Source organism: Myotis davidii, unplaced genomic scaffold (assembly GCF_000327345.1).
Source record: "Myotis davidii unplaced genomic scaffold, ASM32734v1 scaffold1314, whole genome shotgun sequence".
In the NCBI taxonomy this organism is placed as follows: domain Eukaryota; kingdom Metazoa; phylum Chordata; class Mammalia; order Chiroptera; family Vespertilionidae; genus Myotis; species Myotis davidii.
The window spans coordinates 419346-436165 of NW_006285250.1; the positions used below are offsets into that span (position 1 = coordinate 419346).

General features: G+C 44.2%; 1 protein-coding gene across 4 annotated transcripts in view; it reads left to right on the forward strand.

Annotated features, from left to right (window-relative positions):
- Window positions 1-16820, forward strand: part of CHCHD3 (coiled-coil-helix-coiled-coil-helix domain containing 3) — a 262620-nt gene that overhangs the window by 245356 nt on the left and 444 nt on the right. For all 4 annotated transcript variants that reach the window (XM_006755974.1, XM_006755976.1, XM_006755975.1 and 1 more), the window contains one exon: window positions 2775-2910. In XM_006755974.1, coding sequence (XP_006756037.1) covers window positions 2775-2910 — 136 coding nt within the window. The remainder of the gene's footprint in view (window positions 1-2774; window positions 2911-16820) is intronic.

Below are 16820 nucleotides of genomic sequence, written 5' to 3' on the forward strand. Positions count from 1 at the left end.
ATGCATATTGGAAATGTCTTTGAAATCCTTTTCCTGAATGGAAGGTGCCATGGCTTGTGTTTTATGGCTTTCTAATGTTAGACCGTAATCTCATTTAGCATTTTCCCAAAGTGAAAATGTTGCATTAGGGCAGCATAACAAGCATTGCAGATCAATACGAGGCAGAGCTTTGCCCTATAGATTAATCCAAGAAAAATGTGCCAGAGTCTCCTCCAGGAACTGGGGAACAGTTATGTTGATCCTCCACTCCTTCCCCGCTTTCTGCCATCTGCTCACCAATACAGGTTGAAAAGTATACAAAAAAATTGTCAGATATCTTAACGCGCGTGTGTGTGTGTGTGTGCACACACACACACACACACACACACACACGCTCACACTCCAGACCACTGGATAGGAAGTCAAGGGCCCTGGGAGTGAGTAGCATTGATTTGTGGTAAAAGTATGTTTTGACACATTTCAAAAGATAAATAACTCATGGACTTTAACTTGCATGATAAATAGCTCAACGCAGGGTAAATGCTTATATACAACTTAAATGACCTCTTTCTAGGGAGTTCATAGCATTAGATGAGTCCCACTGTGAATCGTCCTTTAAAAGCAAAAAGCCCATCTTCTGTCTGATGTGCAGAGTGTGGAAGCTCATTCTTCACAGTTTTTTCTTCTAGGTAACAGGGAAGGGCTATATATCTGGTCAGAGTTGTTCTCACCTCCTCTCCCCATTCCCCTTTTAAAGCTAAGATATGTTGGGCAGAGGATGTTTCTCAACACTAGGAGCATAAATGTGTTTATACTCCTGCTTCCCTGAGAACTAACGTGGGCATTAGCCGTGTGTGTGCGAGGTTGGGCTGACCTCTTCGAAGTCATATTTCACTCAGCCTTTACCCAGATGTGCGTCTTGCTGAAGTCTGGGCCTCCGCTCTTGGAAGCACAGCTGACTCCTTTTAGATGCTGATGCTCACGGCAGGGGATTAAAGAAATCCATGTCCAGAAAAATCCACAGACATCTGAACTTTGAAATCTTAAAGAGAATTGAAACTCTTGGGATTGGATTTCAGTTCTGTTCTTAGATATTTGGCAGAGCAGCGAGGGAATGAATAAAAAAGTAAAAGCAAAGCTATGTAAAATTTGTGGGATTATTTTTCCCCTGTGCGTCTACTTTCCTTAGAGGGTAGTAAGAAGTAAATTCCCTCGGGGACCAGTAACGTGGTTTGCATTTCAGTTTTCTATTGTAGCAAAATATATATTGGCTTAGTGTGTTGGATAAAAGTAATGAGGAGACAAATCGTCACCCAGGGGTTTCCTTATTGATGGGGTATAGTCCTCCTGTGTTCTCTAGGGGTTTTTTAGAATCCATTAAATTTAAAATAATGCTATTTCAAGATTACTATGGCAATGACAAAATTTAAATTTCAAAGAAAGAACTGGTATGAGAGACTGGAAGCCTTTTGTATTAAGTGAAACTAATTTGAAAAAAATATATGAATTCCTAGATTAAAAGTGTTAATAGTATGTGTTTTCTGTGTGTTTAGTTCTTATAATCAAAGTTTCTCTACCATCTTAAGACTATTTCATTTTGGTTTGTATAATTCATTTGATTTATTTTGTTATCATTTCTCAAGTCTATATGATAAACTTTTTTGGAAGCACTTAAGCTAGGTACTGCATATTCACTGAAAGCAATCTAACTAAAATTTGAGATTCGTAAGTATATATAATTAGTAAAATGTGAGCCCAGGAATTAAAAATTATTTTTTCTCTCCACCCATTTGTATTCTCAGCAACTAATTGCATGACTTCTCTAAGAGGTATCCTGTTCAGTAGCTGAGGTCACAAAGAAAATAAGACGGTTCTCCTTGGAATGTGCATCCTAGTAAACGTAGGCTAGTAGGTGCGCATAGTGTGCGTAGACTATAGTCAGCATTAGGTGCCCGGTGAAAGACCGAAAGACGTTAATACAAGGTCAGCGGGGGTCACCATAGAGAGGGGTAGACTCTACCATGATGGGAGAGGGAGTGAAAGCTGTATAGAGACGGTTACACTTAAAAGACGCGTAGGTATTTTCCACACGTATGGATGGGAGTTTGGGTGCAGAGCATTCCCGAAATCAAGAACCGCCTGAGCTAAGATGTGAAGGGACCGTGAGAACCAAACCCGGAAATGGTTTGGTCAGGCTGCAGCACGTGGGGAATGAAGGCTAAAGAGTCGGCAGGAACCCAATGAAGACCTGCCGGTTGACCTTGCATTTTATTTAGAAAGCTGGAGGGAGAGAGGCTGTCTCAGATTTATGTATTAGAACCATCTGGAAAGCAGGAGCTGTAGGTGAAAGCTGAGAGACAGAGAGTGCAGTTGGGAGGTCACAGAATCCAGGATAGAAGTGTGAGGACAGTGTGTATGGGGACAGAAACAAGAATGTAGGGGGTCGAACTTTATGACCCGGTGGGCATTGGGGTGGAAGAGGGAAGGTATGGCGCCCGGGCTTCTGGTCTGGCTGGCTGGGCCCAAGAGTACGTGCGCCATTTGCCTGGTCCGGGCTTCGGTCTGGCGGGAAGGTTTTAGTGTCCAGAGAGGCTGTGGCTGTGTCAGCTAATGGAACTAATTTCAGAGAAATTGTTTACCTGTGTATCTTTCAAGGTTGAAGAAAATGATTTCTCTTGAACTTTGTTTTCTGCATTTGAAACATTTATCTTATTTAATGTCTTATACATTCTTTGGCCTCAACCTTTACTCTGACTGAAGACCATCTGCTCAGCAATCCCTGTTTTTGTTTGCAGGCGGTATGAGGTTCACCCGGTCTGTGCGGATCTGCAGGCCAAGATTCTCCAGTGCTACCGCCAGAACACCCAGCAGACCCTCCGCTGCTCTGCGCTGGCCAGCCAGTACATGCGCTGTGTCAATCAGGCCAAACAGGTGGGTGTGCAGCCGCTCCCAGCACCAGTGGAAGCGTGCCCAGTGTCATGGACAGTGGTAAAGGTGTCACGGGCTAATGTGTGTGAAAAAGCTTTATAAACCAAACTAGTCGTCATCATCAAGAGTTGCCGTGACAAGTTGGTTAGGCTGTAATCAACTTCCATCCAGATGGTTGTAAGAAGAGCCTGTATTCGCCTTGTGCTCAACTCCTTACTTTCAGAAAGGAAAAAAAAAAAGATTTTTACTACAATAATACTTTTCCCAGTTGTTCTGAACTTTTGTCCTCTATAATAATTGTGTCTTCAAGGTCATTGCTCCCTATTTCTGGGCCAATACTCAAAGCCAGCAATGAGGAATGATACAAGTTCAGGGGCCAGCAGCTTTGGGTCTATAAAGCAGCAAGTAGTCATGTGGAGAGCTTGGTTTAAAACAAACAAACAAAAAACTAAAACAAAAACTTACCATTCAATCTTCTACCAGTTGGTAGAGTCTACTCACTTGGCCAGGGAAAGTGAGGCCAGAAGCAGGATTTAGGAAATATTTCCATCACTTTTTATACCAGAGCTGCATTCTTCCCTGGACCCTTCATTATCAGAATAAGGTGATGTTCACAGGACATGTGTTTTCTCTCATTTATGTACTTTAGAAAGCTCATGGTGAACTCGGAAGCCAATTATCAATTCTGGCCGGTCACATAATTGCCTGTCATTTAACTGATTTAACAGTTGTATGTAGGCTGTTCTGAGACCGAAATTGTTGGAAACCTTGATTCTTTCTGCTGCTAACCTCCCCGGAGTTGACCTTCTAGCCCAACTAAATCTGGTGCTTGAGCTACACAGCATGCCTTTCTGCAGTCTGATTTGCCGTAGTTGTAATAATACCACTTAGCATAAATTTCTAACATTCCTTCTGATGGGAGGATTGGTATTCCCTGCATAGCTGGGCAATAACGGCAATGCCAGTGGTCCTCCTTAGCCACGGTTTTGCTTGCCACAGTTTCAGTCACCCGCGGTCAGCCGCGGTCTGAAAATATTACATGCAAAATTCCAGAAGGGAACGACAATTCTTAAGTTTTAAATTGCACTGTTCTGAGTAATGTGATGAAACTTTGGCCATCCCACTCCATTCTTCCTGAGATGGGAATCATTCCTTTGTCCAATGCATTCACACTGTACATACAGTACAATAAGATGTTTTGAGAGAGAAATATAGGGAGACCACATTCACATACCTTTTATTACAGTAAATTGCTATAATTGTTTAATTTTATTAGTTATTACTCACTGTGTCTAATTTATAAATTAAATGTTCTCATAGGTATGTATGTGTGTATAGGAAGAAACTATAGTATATCTGTGGTCTGTGCATCCACTGGAAGTACTGGAACATATTGCAGATAAGGGAGGACTACTGTTACCAAGATGTATTAAAAGCCTATGTTGTCTTTGAAAGCCTGATGGCTTGAGGCTTTTTTCTATTTCTTGCTCGTAGTGACACTTGTATAGCTCTTAATAGTACGCCCGGGATTTTTTTCTTTAAAGGTCTTCAGTAGAAATAATTTTGATGTTGTTGTTATACATTGTATTTGCAAAAGCAGCTTCTGATAGGCTCTTAATAAGCCCCGCATTCAGTATTAATACCCACGGAGCATTTGGGACCTGCAAGTTGGCGCATGGGCTTTTCTGACCTGATGTCAGTGCTGTATGGAGGTGGAGGTGGCAGCCGGGCTAGGAATGGCCGTGATAAAGTGAATGTTTTGGGGCTGGTGTCTAACGCAGGTGCCCATCTCCCCAGCGTGACCTGTAGTATCACTAGTGGCAGCTGCAAAAGCGTCTGGGCTATTCACTCCATCCTGCCTGTCTGATGTGTTGAATCATCCTCACATAGCCCCATGAGATCGATGACATACATCTATAGAATAAAACAAAGTTAACTTGCGACACAGATAGGCCATGTGGGACAATTGAGAGTTCAAGTGTGCAGATCCGAGTTCATATCCGAGCTGTGTCTCTTACTAGCTCTCTGACTTTGGGCCTTGATTTTTCTCGTATGTGAATTGGGGCAATGTTATCTCCAGTGTTGTTGTGAGGATTACATTTATATACAGTATTCATAAATCTTATTGTTTCCTTTTCTCCTCAGTTGTATATTTCATGCTGAAACCAACTGAATGGATTAGACAAAAGCATCAGAATAATAGTAGCGATTTCGAGACCCTCCTGTCCCCCTACCCAACCTGCAATATGACTTAACACTGTTTTCAGCAAACATCTTTCCAGCACCTATTGTTTTGACCACTCTTACTTTCAGGTATTAGGGAGTATAACACTGGTAATATTAAAAATATGTATGTCCACAAAACGTTTTTATCCTAAAATGGGCAACACTGAAATGGGCAAGAACCAAGAAACATTAATACCTTGTATTTCTTTCTATAGTACTTTAGATTTCAAGGTGATTTCGCATCCATTCTTTTACTTGTTTTTTGGTGTTTGTTTACCCTTACCCGAGGATATGTTTTACTGATTTCAGAGAGAGAGGAAGAGGGAGGTACGAGAGAAACATCGATCAGTTTCCTCCCGAATGAGCCCCCACCAGGGATCTAGCCCGCCACCCAGGCATGTGCCCTGACCGGGAATCAAACCTTTCGGTGCACGGGATGACGCGCTAACCAACCGAGCCACCCAGCCAAGGCCTCTTGCTTGTTTTTTATGACAACTTGAGATGTAAAGAGAGATGATTTTGTTCTCTTCATTTTACAGTTGAGAGAATTGAAACCCGGGGAAGTCATGATGTTAAATTTAACAACTAAAGCAAAATATACCTTGCCATCAAAACAAAAAATTTTAAAAAAGTGTTTGACTTTTGAGTTGGGTGCAGGAAGGTGCATCCATCATCCACCAATACAGATATAAGGCAATGAGGGAAAATGCGTACAATAATCATGACTTGAAGGGAAACACCGTGAAGATCAAATTAAGTAGTTTGTTCTAGAGGCTGAGGGTAACCAATGGGAAGTGGAATTGTGGAGGGGCAAGCACAGGGGTATCCTCACGGCCCCATTTTAAGTCCTCACCAGAATGGCCACAGGGAGTAATATTGGCACTTCGTATGCACTCTTCCTCTGATACCACCTTTCCTTTTTCTCCTTGTCGAGTTAGTGTGAGTGCTGACCCCAGCGCTCCCGCTGTTAGAAGAGTCTCTGACAGGACATCTGGTCCTGGTCACCTACTGCAGTTCCTGCCTGGGCCCCACCCCTTCTTATGTTTCCTTGTTACATCCAAAGAGCAAGCTAGACACGCCAGCATAGAAAGCACTGACCATGACAACAGCCCATTAGGTTGCCCTGTCCATTTCCGGTGTAGTGCAGTTTTCCCCTTGGAATAATTCCAACAGCCAAGTCCACTCCACTTTTAAATGACTCATAAGATGGGGCTTTCACTGGTGTCCTTGGGGCATTGTTCTGAGGCTAATAGACTTTAATGATAGGAAGATTTCCGGATAGTCCTCAGCCTTGCTTTTCTCCTGTCTTAGTCATCCACGGATTCACATCAGCCTTTTCTCAGCTGTTCTTGAACAGTTCCTCATGGCTTGACAGGAGACATTTAGACTGTTACTTCCAATATAATAAGTATGTGTCTTCAGGGAGGTAAAGAGATATTAAATTGCTATAATTATTATATCAAAGACTTAAAAGCTACTGGCCAGCTAGATGAGATACAACATTTAAAAATGTAGGGGGATGTCAATTGGTAGACTTCAGTGTCTTTTATTTCTCATATCTGCTTAGCCCCATAGCTTGTAAAAACTCCCCAAGATTGAACTACCTGTTCTTTACCGTTAAAACCCAATTCCCATTTAATCTTCATTCACCTACCTTACAGGAGACTGGAAGGGAGGGAGACGTGGGAAGCCGATAGTAATTGCCCACTAGTGGCCCAAATGTGCCCAGGTGCTGTTTATAAAAAGGGTGTGTGTGGAAAGGGCTTGCTCTCAGAAGATCTGCATTCCTGTGCTCTGTGGGACACCCCACTCACTGTCCCTCAATTTGCTTGCAGAATCCAGCTCCTGGGGATGGGGGTGGTAGTGATTCTAAGCATTCCAGCTCTGTCTCAGCCCTGCTGATACTGACAGAAACCTGCAGAGCCAGCTGGACTCCTGGGAGCAGTCTCTGGTTCACTGGAGGGTAGTTTGTGGGAAGTGCTGTAGCCAACACCAGCCTGGTCATGGCGACCCGGGCTTCAGTTGCTTCCTTGGGAAATTAAGGGCTGAACTAGGTGATGCGCGAGGGCCTTCCTCTGTTACCTAGGACGATTCTCCGTCCACCTGTGAGAGCAGGCGGCAGTGCACACAGGCACACCTGTTGGTGAGCACTTTGATGTGAGGAGCTGTGGCTCGTGGGTACCAGCAGCACCCCTGCTCTGGGAGCCTCCAGCCTGTTCGACTCTGCTGTCAGCCAGAAGCTTTCACTCCGGAAGCACAGCTGCATTTCCCATCGGTCTGCCTGTCGTCTGGCCTCCCACAGCTGCACCCTTTCCTGGGAAGTTGTACACCTGTCAGACCTGGGGAAGCAAGGTGGCAGAATGAACTTGGGAGGGGGTGAAAACAGTTTCCAAGTCTCTGCTAAGTCAGTGAAGAGAAAAATGGGAATCTCAGCGCTGCCTGGTAGAGTGTAGGCTTCCGGCTAATCAAGTGCATTCGGAAATGCAGGCGGAGTACCTGAGCCACCCCAGGCCCCTCTGGACTGCAGTGGCTTTCACCCTGTGTGCCACGGGTGGTGAGGGATTGTGAGGTCAGAGCAGAAGAGCCAAAGAAAGTCCAGGACAAGATGCAAGGGCCAGACCCAGGAGATGCCCAGAGGACAGAGGCAGATGCAGCCCGGAAGCAGGTGATGGAGCCAGGCAGGAGTCGATGAACTATGGCAGAGGTTGAATTCAACAAGTGGGCCCTAGGCAGGCAAGCAGCTGGCTGAAGAAGGAAGCCCTCCCGGGTGTGTCTCCTCCCCTTCCCCCCCCCATCCCTTGTCCAGCTGTAGTGGGAACATGGGGTCAAGACCCTGATAAGTGAGATCCGGACATGAAGTTACTTCATCAAAGGCTAGCACCTCCCGTCCCGGCTTAGCCTCCAGGTCGGAAGCCTTAGGCTCGGTGCACATGGAGGAGGTTCCTGCAGCAGAACGGGCCAGCTTTCTTAAAGACAGTGTAGTTTCTCTCTCTCTAACTTGGATTGTGTTAGACCAGGGCTCAAATACTGCCCCATTATTTGAGTCTGAAGAGGGCTTGAAAACATAGTGGTCGTTATCTCTTTAGAAATCAGAATTCTTAAAAGAAAAGCCTGGTGTGGTGCCAGAGCAGACTGCACTTTATCATCATTTTCAGACCAACCATAAATGCAAATGATTTGATAGACTATAGGCTGGTGGAACTAGACAGACCTCAGATCGTGTAACCTGATCGCGTCTTTTCACTTGGAAACTCAGCGCCCGGAGTCCCAGTGCTGTGTACCTGGGGCGGAGTGCAGACCAGAATAGCTCCTGTCGCCAGACCAGTGCGCTCTGCCCTGCAGTATCGGGTCTCACGTGCTGGTGAGCATCACAGTCACCTGGGAGTTCATTTAAAACGCGCATGCCTGGCCCCGTCCCTGGAGATTCTGATTCTGATCTTGGAAGTTGGAACTTTGAACAGGTTCCCCAGGTGACTGTCCAGAGAGCGCTGGGGCTCACTGGCCTGCACTGCCCAGTCTTTGTTCTCTCTCTTTCGGGAGATGAGGAGCTGCCCCTGCCTGTCGCTGCTGACCTGATCTAAAGCAGAGGTCTGATCGGATGGATCCTAGGAACAAATCAGAAGATGTCTTGGACAGAAGGTGGGACCCCCTGAAAAAGTTCTCCTCTCTCCTCCCCTGACCATTGAAACTGTGGTGCCCTGGCTGAGGAGCCACGCCCAGTTTTATGGGCAGGAAGGAGGAAAGAGGCTCCCAGCCATGGTAACCCAGCGCCCTGGCCAGCCCACATGGTGGCTGGACCCTCACTTGGCTCTGCTGCTTTAGTCACCCTGCTCATCCTCTGAGCCCAGGACCCGTCCTGTGCACTTGCTTCAGATGCCACAGACGCCCACCGTCAGGGAGCAGAGATAAAGCTGGAGGTTGACTTTCGGGAAGACCTGCAGGAGCAGGTTTTTATTGTGTTTGAGGGCTTCTTTATCAGCACCACCTGCTGGCATCCACCAGTCGTCTGGCCGGGCTCCCCGTGCTCAGGGTGACACAGGGATAGGCCACATAGATTTCAAGTCCTTCAAGGTCACCGCCCTTTGAATTTGGAGCCACATCAAAGCAAACTAAATTCCAAACTAAATTGTTAGCCCAGCCCCTTCCATCATAGGAATCCTTTTCTAAACCACTTTCTGAGAGTAATAGTTGCTTTATGACCTTTCCTTTTTTAAATCGGGGTTTAATAGAAGAAATGCTACCATGGTAATAGACTTCGATCTCTCTTAATAGGCATTTCTTTTGTAGTGCTTACCCTTCAGGTCAGGACTGCAGTTAATGTGTCTGTTGTGGCAGCCAACTGCATAAACAGTTCATTGCTTGTCACTGAATTTGAATATTACGCAGAGCATTATCATAGAAGATGTGGAACAAGATCCAGGCATAAAAAAGTTAACCTGTGTTTCCTCCAAAGCAGGAAGAAAGAACAGCCCTTGCTGGGGGGGAATCAGCCGATATTGAGAACAAAACGAGTTAGCTAATCAGATCTTCAGGTGGTCAGGAGTAGTACTTGGCGCACTGGCAAAGCTCGCTTTGTGCTTCTCCTAAATTGAATTTATCGATCACTTTTGCTTCAATCTCACAATCGTCTCATTCTCTCTTTACCACTCGCTCCATTCTCATCCACCCGCCACTCTCCCGTCCCTCCTTAGTAAAACTTGGGTGCACCCAGGACATGTTCCCCTTTTGGGTTCCCCATGACCCTTTCCCTGGAAGCCTTCCTGCTTCCCTTCCCAGCTTTATTAGGGCTTTTGAAGTCTTGGCGAGACGCTGGGGAAGCTCAGCCAGAGACTGAATGGTATCCTTTATAGAAAAAGAAAACTATTTTTATTCTCTTTGTGATGATTGTTTAGCAATCCAGGGTGGCCACAGTGCCTCCTAACTATATAGCTTCAGCCAATAGCCAACATGCCGCTGTAATTCGGGAACCAGTTGACAAGATTACTGTGTGACAGAACTATTTGAGGAGCACAGTTAAGATTGTTTTAGTAAGTGGAATTGGCACACAGTCTCTGGTCTCCCGGCCTTGCTCTGTCTGACCGTGGGAGCTGCCGTGTCCCTTCCTGGGCAGCAGGAAGGAGCAGCATTGATGCGAACCGGGGCCTCCTTTGGAAGTTTCTCCAGTTGTCCTTAAAGGGGTTTATGCAGGTCCCAAACGAGAATAATGAACAAATGCAAGGAATTTCTTTTTGTACATTAAGATTAAGTTTTAACCATTCCTTAAATGAAGGAAGCGATTTTTTATAATTTGCAGATATTCTCCCCATTCTTCGGGAATTTCCTGTTAATTTACGTGGTGGTAAATTTATGTGGTGTTGAAACTCAGCCCAACAGCAGCTGCTTACAGGACCCATACAGCGACTACAGGGGGACCTATAAAGGTGGCCACCATGTGACAGACCCTGCCAGGCTGGGGACCCCCTCACCCAGAGGCCCCTGGGTCTGGGTGTTCGCAGGTTTCACTGCAGAGGGTGATACAGTAACCACTCAGGGTGTTTTACCTATTTATCTTTTTAGAAGTTATACTTGACCTTGTATTTGTTAATGTCTGTGACGGAAGGGAGGCGTTTGGTACCACCTCTGCCCCCGTTGGTGGCAACTGAAGGCAGTTTGACAATATAACGTGTGTGTAGACCAGCCCTGGAAGACACAGGTTTGCCCCTCATGTCTTCAAAGAATCACCCATGAACCAACTGGACTGTAAAACATGTGTCATGGCATTTTGTGACTCTGGGTGCTTTCTGTGTCTCCTGTTTGTTCAGAGTGTTCTTCTGGTGCCTTCTGTCAGACTGGCCCGTTGACCTCCACACCAGCTGGGCTCCCCTTCCCTTTAAAGGAGAGTCTGACATTCTTACCACCACCTGAGGTGGCTGGAAAATTGCCCTCTGTGTTTGGTTGGAGCTGCAGGGAGAAGAACAGTAAAAAGATCCCCAGATTCTAGAATAACACTAACTGTTGTTTTAATTATATTGGGGTCACTGCTGATTATTTTGCAACAGTTGAAAGGGGGTACATTTGTTAAATTTAAAAAAAATTTTCATGGCCAAGGCTTTATTAAAGGAAGGGGTTATTGAGCCAGATGCTAGCCAGAAGAGGACCGGATCCTGAGTCCATGGTCCACACCATCAGCAGCAGGCTGGATGGAGAAGACTGCAGATCTGCCGTCCTGGAGTCTGTGGGCTCTTTTATAATCGCGTGATGTCTTGCGGAAGAAAGGTGTGATTTGTTTTGAGACAATTTACATTGACTACCGATAAGGCAGATGGGAAGAGATGAAGTGGAACAGTGCAGAGTCCATAAGAGGAGATACTTACTACTTTTGGTTGTGGGCCACAGTCCATAAGTTCACGCACATGCGAGATGGGGTGACTGGTGGTCGCAACAGAAGTCAGTTCACAGCTCCACCCTGCACAGGAATGTGAGCAGTCCACTGTTAGCTGCCCACAGCCGTGAGCTGGTGAACACACTGTGTTTCTCTCCCAGCTGCTGTGATTTAATTTGGGACAAATCAGAATTTTTCTCTTGTTGATTATCATATGGTTGTCGCTATAACCATAAGATCTAAACTGTAGCGCGAGGCACAGCCATGTAATCTTGACCAGGCAGACAACAGCGTAAAGTTCCCATTGGAAGTTGAAGAAAGCAGTGAGTGTATAACCCCAAAATGTAAAATGGCTTCACTCAAAGTAATTGTTTCCGTTAATAACTCAATACCCGTAGATGGGCTCAGTATAGATCGGCTTTATACTGACTTCCGTTTTGTATTAATAAATAATGTTGTGGCAAGGGTGTCTATATATCTAGAATTTATAGTTTCCAGTCCATGTAGTTGGAGAAAGTTGCACACAGATCAAGCCACAAAGAGGTGGGGTGGGGGCTGGGGAGGGGTAGGATGAGGAAAAATGAGATGCTATGATGTGTGGCATCGCCTGGTCTGATTCTTCATGCTAGGTGCTTAGTTTTTAATTTTCCCAACAAGCACAGAGCTTCTCTGAATGGTGGGCTCGAGAGGAGCCTCACAGCCAGGTGTGGTTCCACAGCACTGACCTCTGCTGAGCAGCATGTGGCCCGGTTTGCTTAGTCCGTCCTGTTTTCTCTAGATGCAGCTAGCTTTTCTGATTTACTTCCTTCTTGACCATGCCATTGTCTTTTTTTTTTTAATTCTTTATTGTTGAAAGTATTACATATGTCTCCTTTTTCCCCCTCATTGCCTTTCCTGACCATCCTATGTGAGTTCTCTCCACACTAGCTTGCCTGCTTTTATATCTGTTCTTTTGTACCCCGTGGGCATGGACTTCTTAGAAACCTATGATCACTGAGATTCAAGGTGAGCCATCCAGTACTTTTGTGACCCACACACTTATTTGTCCTTCCACTCTTTCTGTTCTGTCTCTATATTTCAGTCTTTTTCTCTTGACCTTAAATCTTCATCTCTAAAGACCTTTGACCTCTTTTCCCAACCCTGCACTTCCTTCTAGACCAGTGGTTCCCAACCTTCCTAATGCCGCGACCCTTTAATACAGTTCCTCATGTTGTGGTGACCCCCAATTTCATTGTTACAAATTGAACATAATTAAAGCGTAGTGATTAATCACAAAAACAGTATGTAATTATATGTGTTTTCCGGTGGTCTTAGGCAACCCCTGTGAAAGGGTCGTTCGAGCCCCAGAGGGGTCGCGACCCACAGGTTGAGAACCACTGTTCTAGACATTTCCATGAGGTCATTCCAGACTCACAAGCCCCAAACTTGAGTCATCTTCCTCATTTCCAGTGTATCTCCTCTCACTGATTTCCCAGTTTCTCTGAGGATCCAATCTCCCTGTCACTGAGGATCCACCACAGCTTAGGTCTCACTATCTCTTTTTGTTCCCATGTTTTTGTGGCTCTCTCTCTCATCCCCACCCTTTCTTGGTTTCTAATCTGCCTACCCCCTGGTCTTTCTTCCTCCAGACTCTCCTCTGTTGGCTTCATTATCCTCAGGGTGTCAGGATAGCCTTCACTCTGGGCCCCTCTTACTTCTCTGGTATATCCTGAGCACCCACCCTTTCCTCTAGCCAGGCCTGTCTCTTCCCTCCGGCCTCCATACATACGGGCTTGTTCCTGTCTGAGTCTTTGCACTGCCTCCCAGCCTGGCCTGTCCCAGCCCTACGCCCCTTCCTTTTCTCTATATTCTGTCCGTCCTGCAGGATCATTGGGTTGCCTCTTCTGATCGCGCAGCTATAGAGCTGGCCTCTCCTGGGCAGAACCACTTTCCTGGAAGCGTACTCAGGAAACGAGGAAACAGGAAGGAAAAAATTGCATTTAATTGTATATTCTTTTGTTCTTGAATTTTATACTGTGTGTATTATTCAGTGAAATAATTTTAGCACATATTTAGCAAATATGTTTAAAAATCACAAGTAATTACTCTGTGTCACACCTTAGTTTTCCATGAGCATGTATATTGGTCTCCCCATAGCACCTAAGTCAGTGCAGTGGGTACCTGCTAGGAGCTTCGTGAAGGGCTGGATAGAAGAGATGAGGGAAGAGGGCATGAACAGATTAGCGGCAACCTTGGACCTGACCTAACTTCTTCTTACTGAGTAATTACAAACTAAAAGGAAAAAGATCACTCTTGCCTTTTTTTAAGATTAAGAATAGAGGCTGTATACCTGGCTACATCTGGTTATAGAGTTTTAATCTAATGATTAAGTATTCTTCCTGACTAGGATTTATATATAGAAAATTCTAAAGAGTCATGAAAACATATTAGAGCTAAATTCAATAAAGATGCAGGATACAAAATTAACACACAGAAATCAGTAATGTTTTCTACATATTAACAGTGAATATTCTGGGGGGAAAAAGAGATTGGTCACATTTATAATAGTATCAAAAAATAAAATATTACCCGGCCGGCATGGCTCAGTGATTGAGCATCGACCTATGAACCAGGAGGTCACAGTTCGATTCCCAGTCAGAACACATGCCCAGGTTGCAGCTTAATCCCCAGTGTGGGGCCTGCAGGAGGCAGCCAATCAGTGATTCTCTCTCCTCATTGATATTTCTATCTCTTTCTCCCTCTCCCTTCCTCCCTGAAATCGTTAAAAATATTTTTAAAATAAAAATTAATAAAAAACAAATAACAAAAAAATCATAACATATTTAGGAATAAATTTATTTTCACCAATGACGTGAAAGATCTCTACTCTGAAAATTACAAGACATTGATGAAGAAACCAAAGAAGACACAAATAAATGAAAAGCTGTCTTATGTTCATGGGTTGGGAGAATTAAATTTGTTAAAATACCAATACTTCCAAAAGCCATCTGTAGATTCAGTGCAATCCCTATCAGAATTCCAATGGTATATTTTTTTACAGAAATAATTTTTTTTTAAAAAATCCTAAAATTTGTGAAGAACCACAAAAGACTCTCAATAGTCCAAGCAATCCTGAGAAAGAAGAGTAAGGTAGGAGAATTACACTGTCTGATTTCAAGCTCTACCACAAAGTTACAGTAATCAAACAGTGGGGTACTGGCATAAAAATAGACAAGTAGACCAGTGGAACGGAATTGAGAGCCCAGAAATAAACCCAGCATGGTCAACCAATATTTGACAAGGGGCCCAAGAATGCTCAATGGAGAAAAGACAGTCTCTTCAATAAATGGTGCTGGGGAAATTGGATATTCACAGGTAAAAGAATGAAACTTAACTCCTCTCTTAACACTACTTAAAAAAATTAACTGAAGTGGATTAAAGAATCAAATGTAAGGCCTTAAAGCATGAAACTCCTAGAAGAAAACATAGGGGAAAAGGTCCTTGACGTGGGTCTCGGTAATGATTTTTTGGGAATCACACCTAAAACACAAGCAACACAGTAAAAAAAACACATTAAGTGGGACTACATCAATCTGAAAAGCTGTACAGCAAAAGAGACCATTAAGAAAATAAAATTAAAAAAAACCCAGCATATGAAATGGGGAAAACTGTTTGCAAACCATATATCTGATAAGTAGGTAATATTCAAAGTAAATAAAGAACTCATACTACTCAATAGCAAAAATAAAATAAAATAAATCATCTAATAAATGGGCAAAAGACCTGCACAGACAGTTTTCTAAAGAAGATGTATGGCCGAAACCAGTTTGGCTCAGTGGATAGAGCGTCGGCCTGCGGACTGAAAGGTCCCAGGTTCGATTCCGGTCAAGGGCATGTACCTGGGTTGTGGGCACATCCCCAATAGGAGAAGTGCAGGAGGCAGCTGATTGATGTTTCTCTCTCATCGATGTTTCTAACTCTCTATGTCTCTCCCTTCCTCTCTGTAAAATATCAATAAAATATATATTTAAAAAATGAATAAATAAAATAATAAAAAAGATGTACGAATGGTTAACAGGTATATGAAAAGATGCTCAACATCGCTAGTCAATAGGGAATTACAACAAATGCTGACAAATATGTGATGAAGAGGAAACCCTTGTGCACTGTTGGTGGGAATGTAAATTGGCTCAGCCATTATGAAAAACAGTATGAAGATTCCTCAAAAAATTAAAAATAGAACTACCATATGATCCAGCAATATCACTTCTAGGTATATATCCAAAGAAAATGAAAATGCTTAACTTGAGAAGATGTCTGCACTTCCATGCTCATAGCTGCATCATTCACAGTGGCCCACGGCATGGACACAAACTCTGTGTTCATTGATGGAAGAATGGATAGAGAAGTTGTGATGATAAACAATAGCATAATATTTAGCCATAAAAACACACACCTAGGAAATCCTACCATTTGTGACAACCAGGATGGACCTTGAAGGCATTAGGCTAAGTGAAATAAGTCAGAGAAATACAAATACCTGGATATCACTCATATGTAGAATTTAAACAAAACAGATCAAACTCATAGAAAAGGAGATCAGATATGTGGTTACCATAAGCAGGGACTGGAGAAAGGTGGTCAAAAGGTCCAGACTTCTTGCCCTAACGGGTTTGGCTCAGTGGATAGAGCATCGGCCTGTGGACTCAAGGGTCCTATGTTCGATTCCGGTCAAGGGCATGTACCTTGGTTGCAGTCACATCCCCAGTGGGGAGTGTGCAGGAGGCAACTGATCGGTGTTTCTCTCTCATTGATGTTTCTGATTCTCCCTCTCCCTTCCTCTCTGTAAAAAAATCAATAAAATATATTTTTAAAAAAGTCCAGACTTCCAGTGACGTAACGTACAACATGGACAGGAGAGCTAACACTGCTGTATGCGGGAAAGCTGTTGAGAGAGTTCTCATCACAAGGAGACATTTTTTGTTTGTTTTCCTTTTATTGTATCTATGAGATGATGGATGTTAGCCAAACCTGTTGTGGTGATCATTTCACAGAGTATATAAATCAAACCAATGTGCTGTGCACCTTAAATCTTATGCAGTGATGTACGTCACGACTCCTCACCTGCAAGAATAAATGGCTAAATAGATGATAGGGGATGTTTCTGCAACATTTTGGGAACAGATACCTGGGTAACTTTGCCCAGCATCACAAGCTCAGGAGCATGTGCGTCCTGCCTGCCGTGGGCAGACGTTCTCTGTCGGGGAGTGAATCCCGTCTTCAGCTGAGATTTCCTCTCGGAGCCCTTGGGGTTTAATCTCTGCCTCCTATACCTCCCCCCCACCCC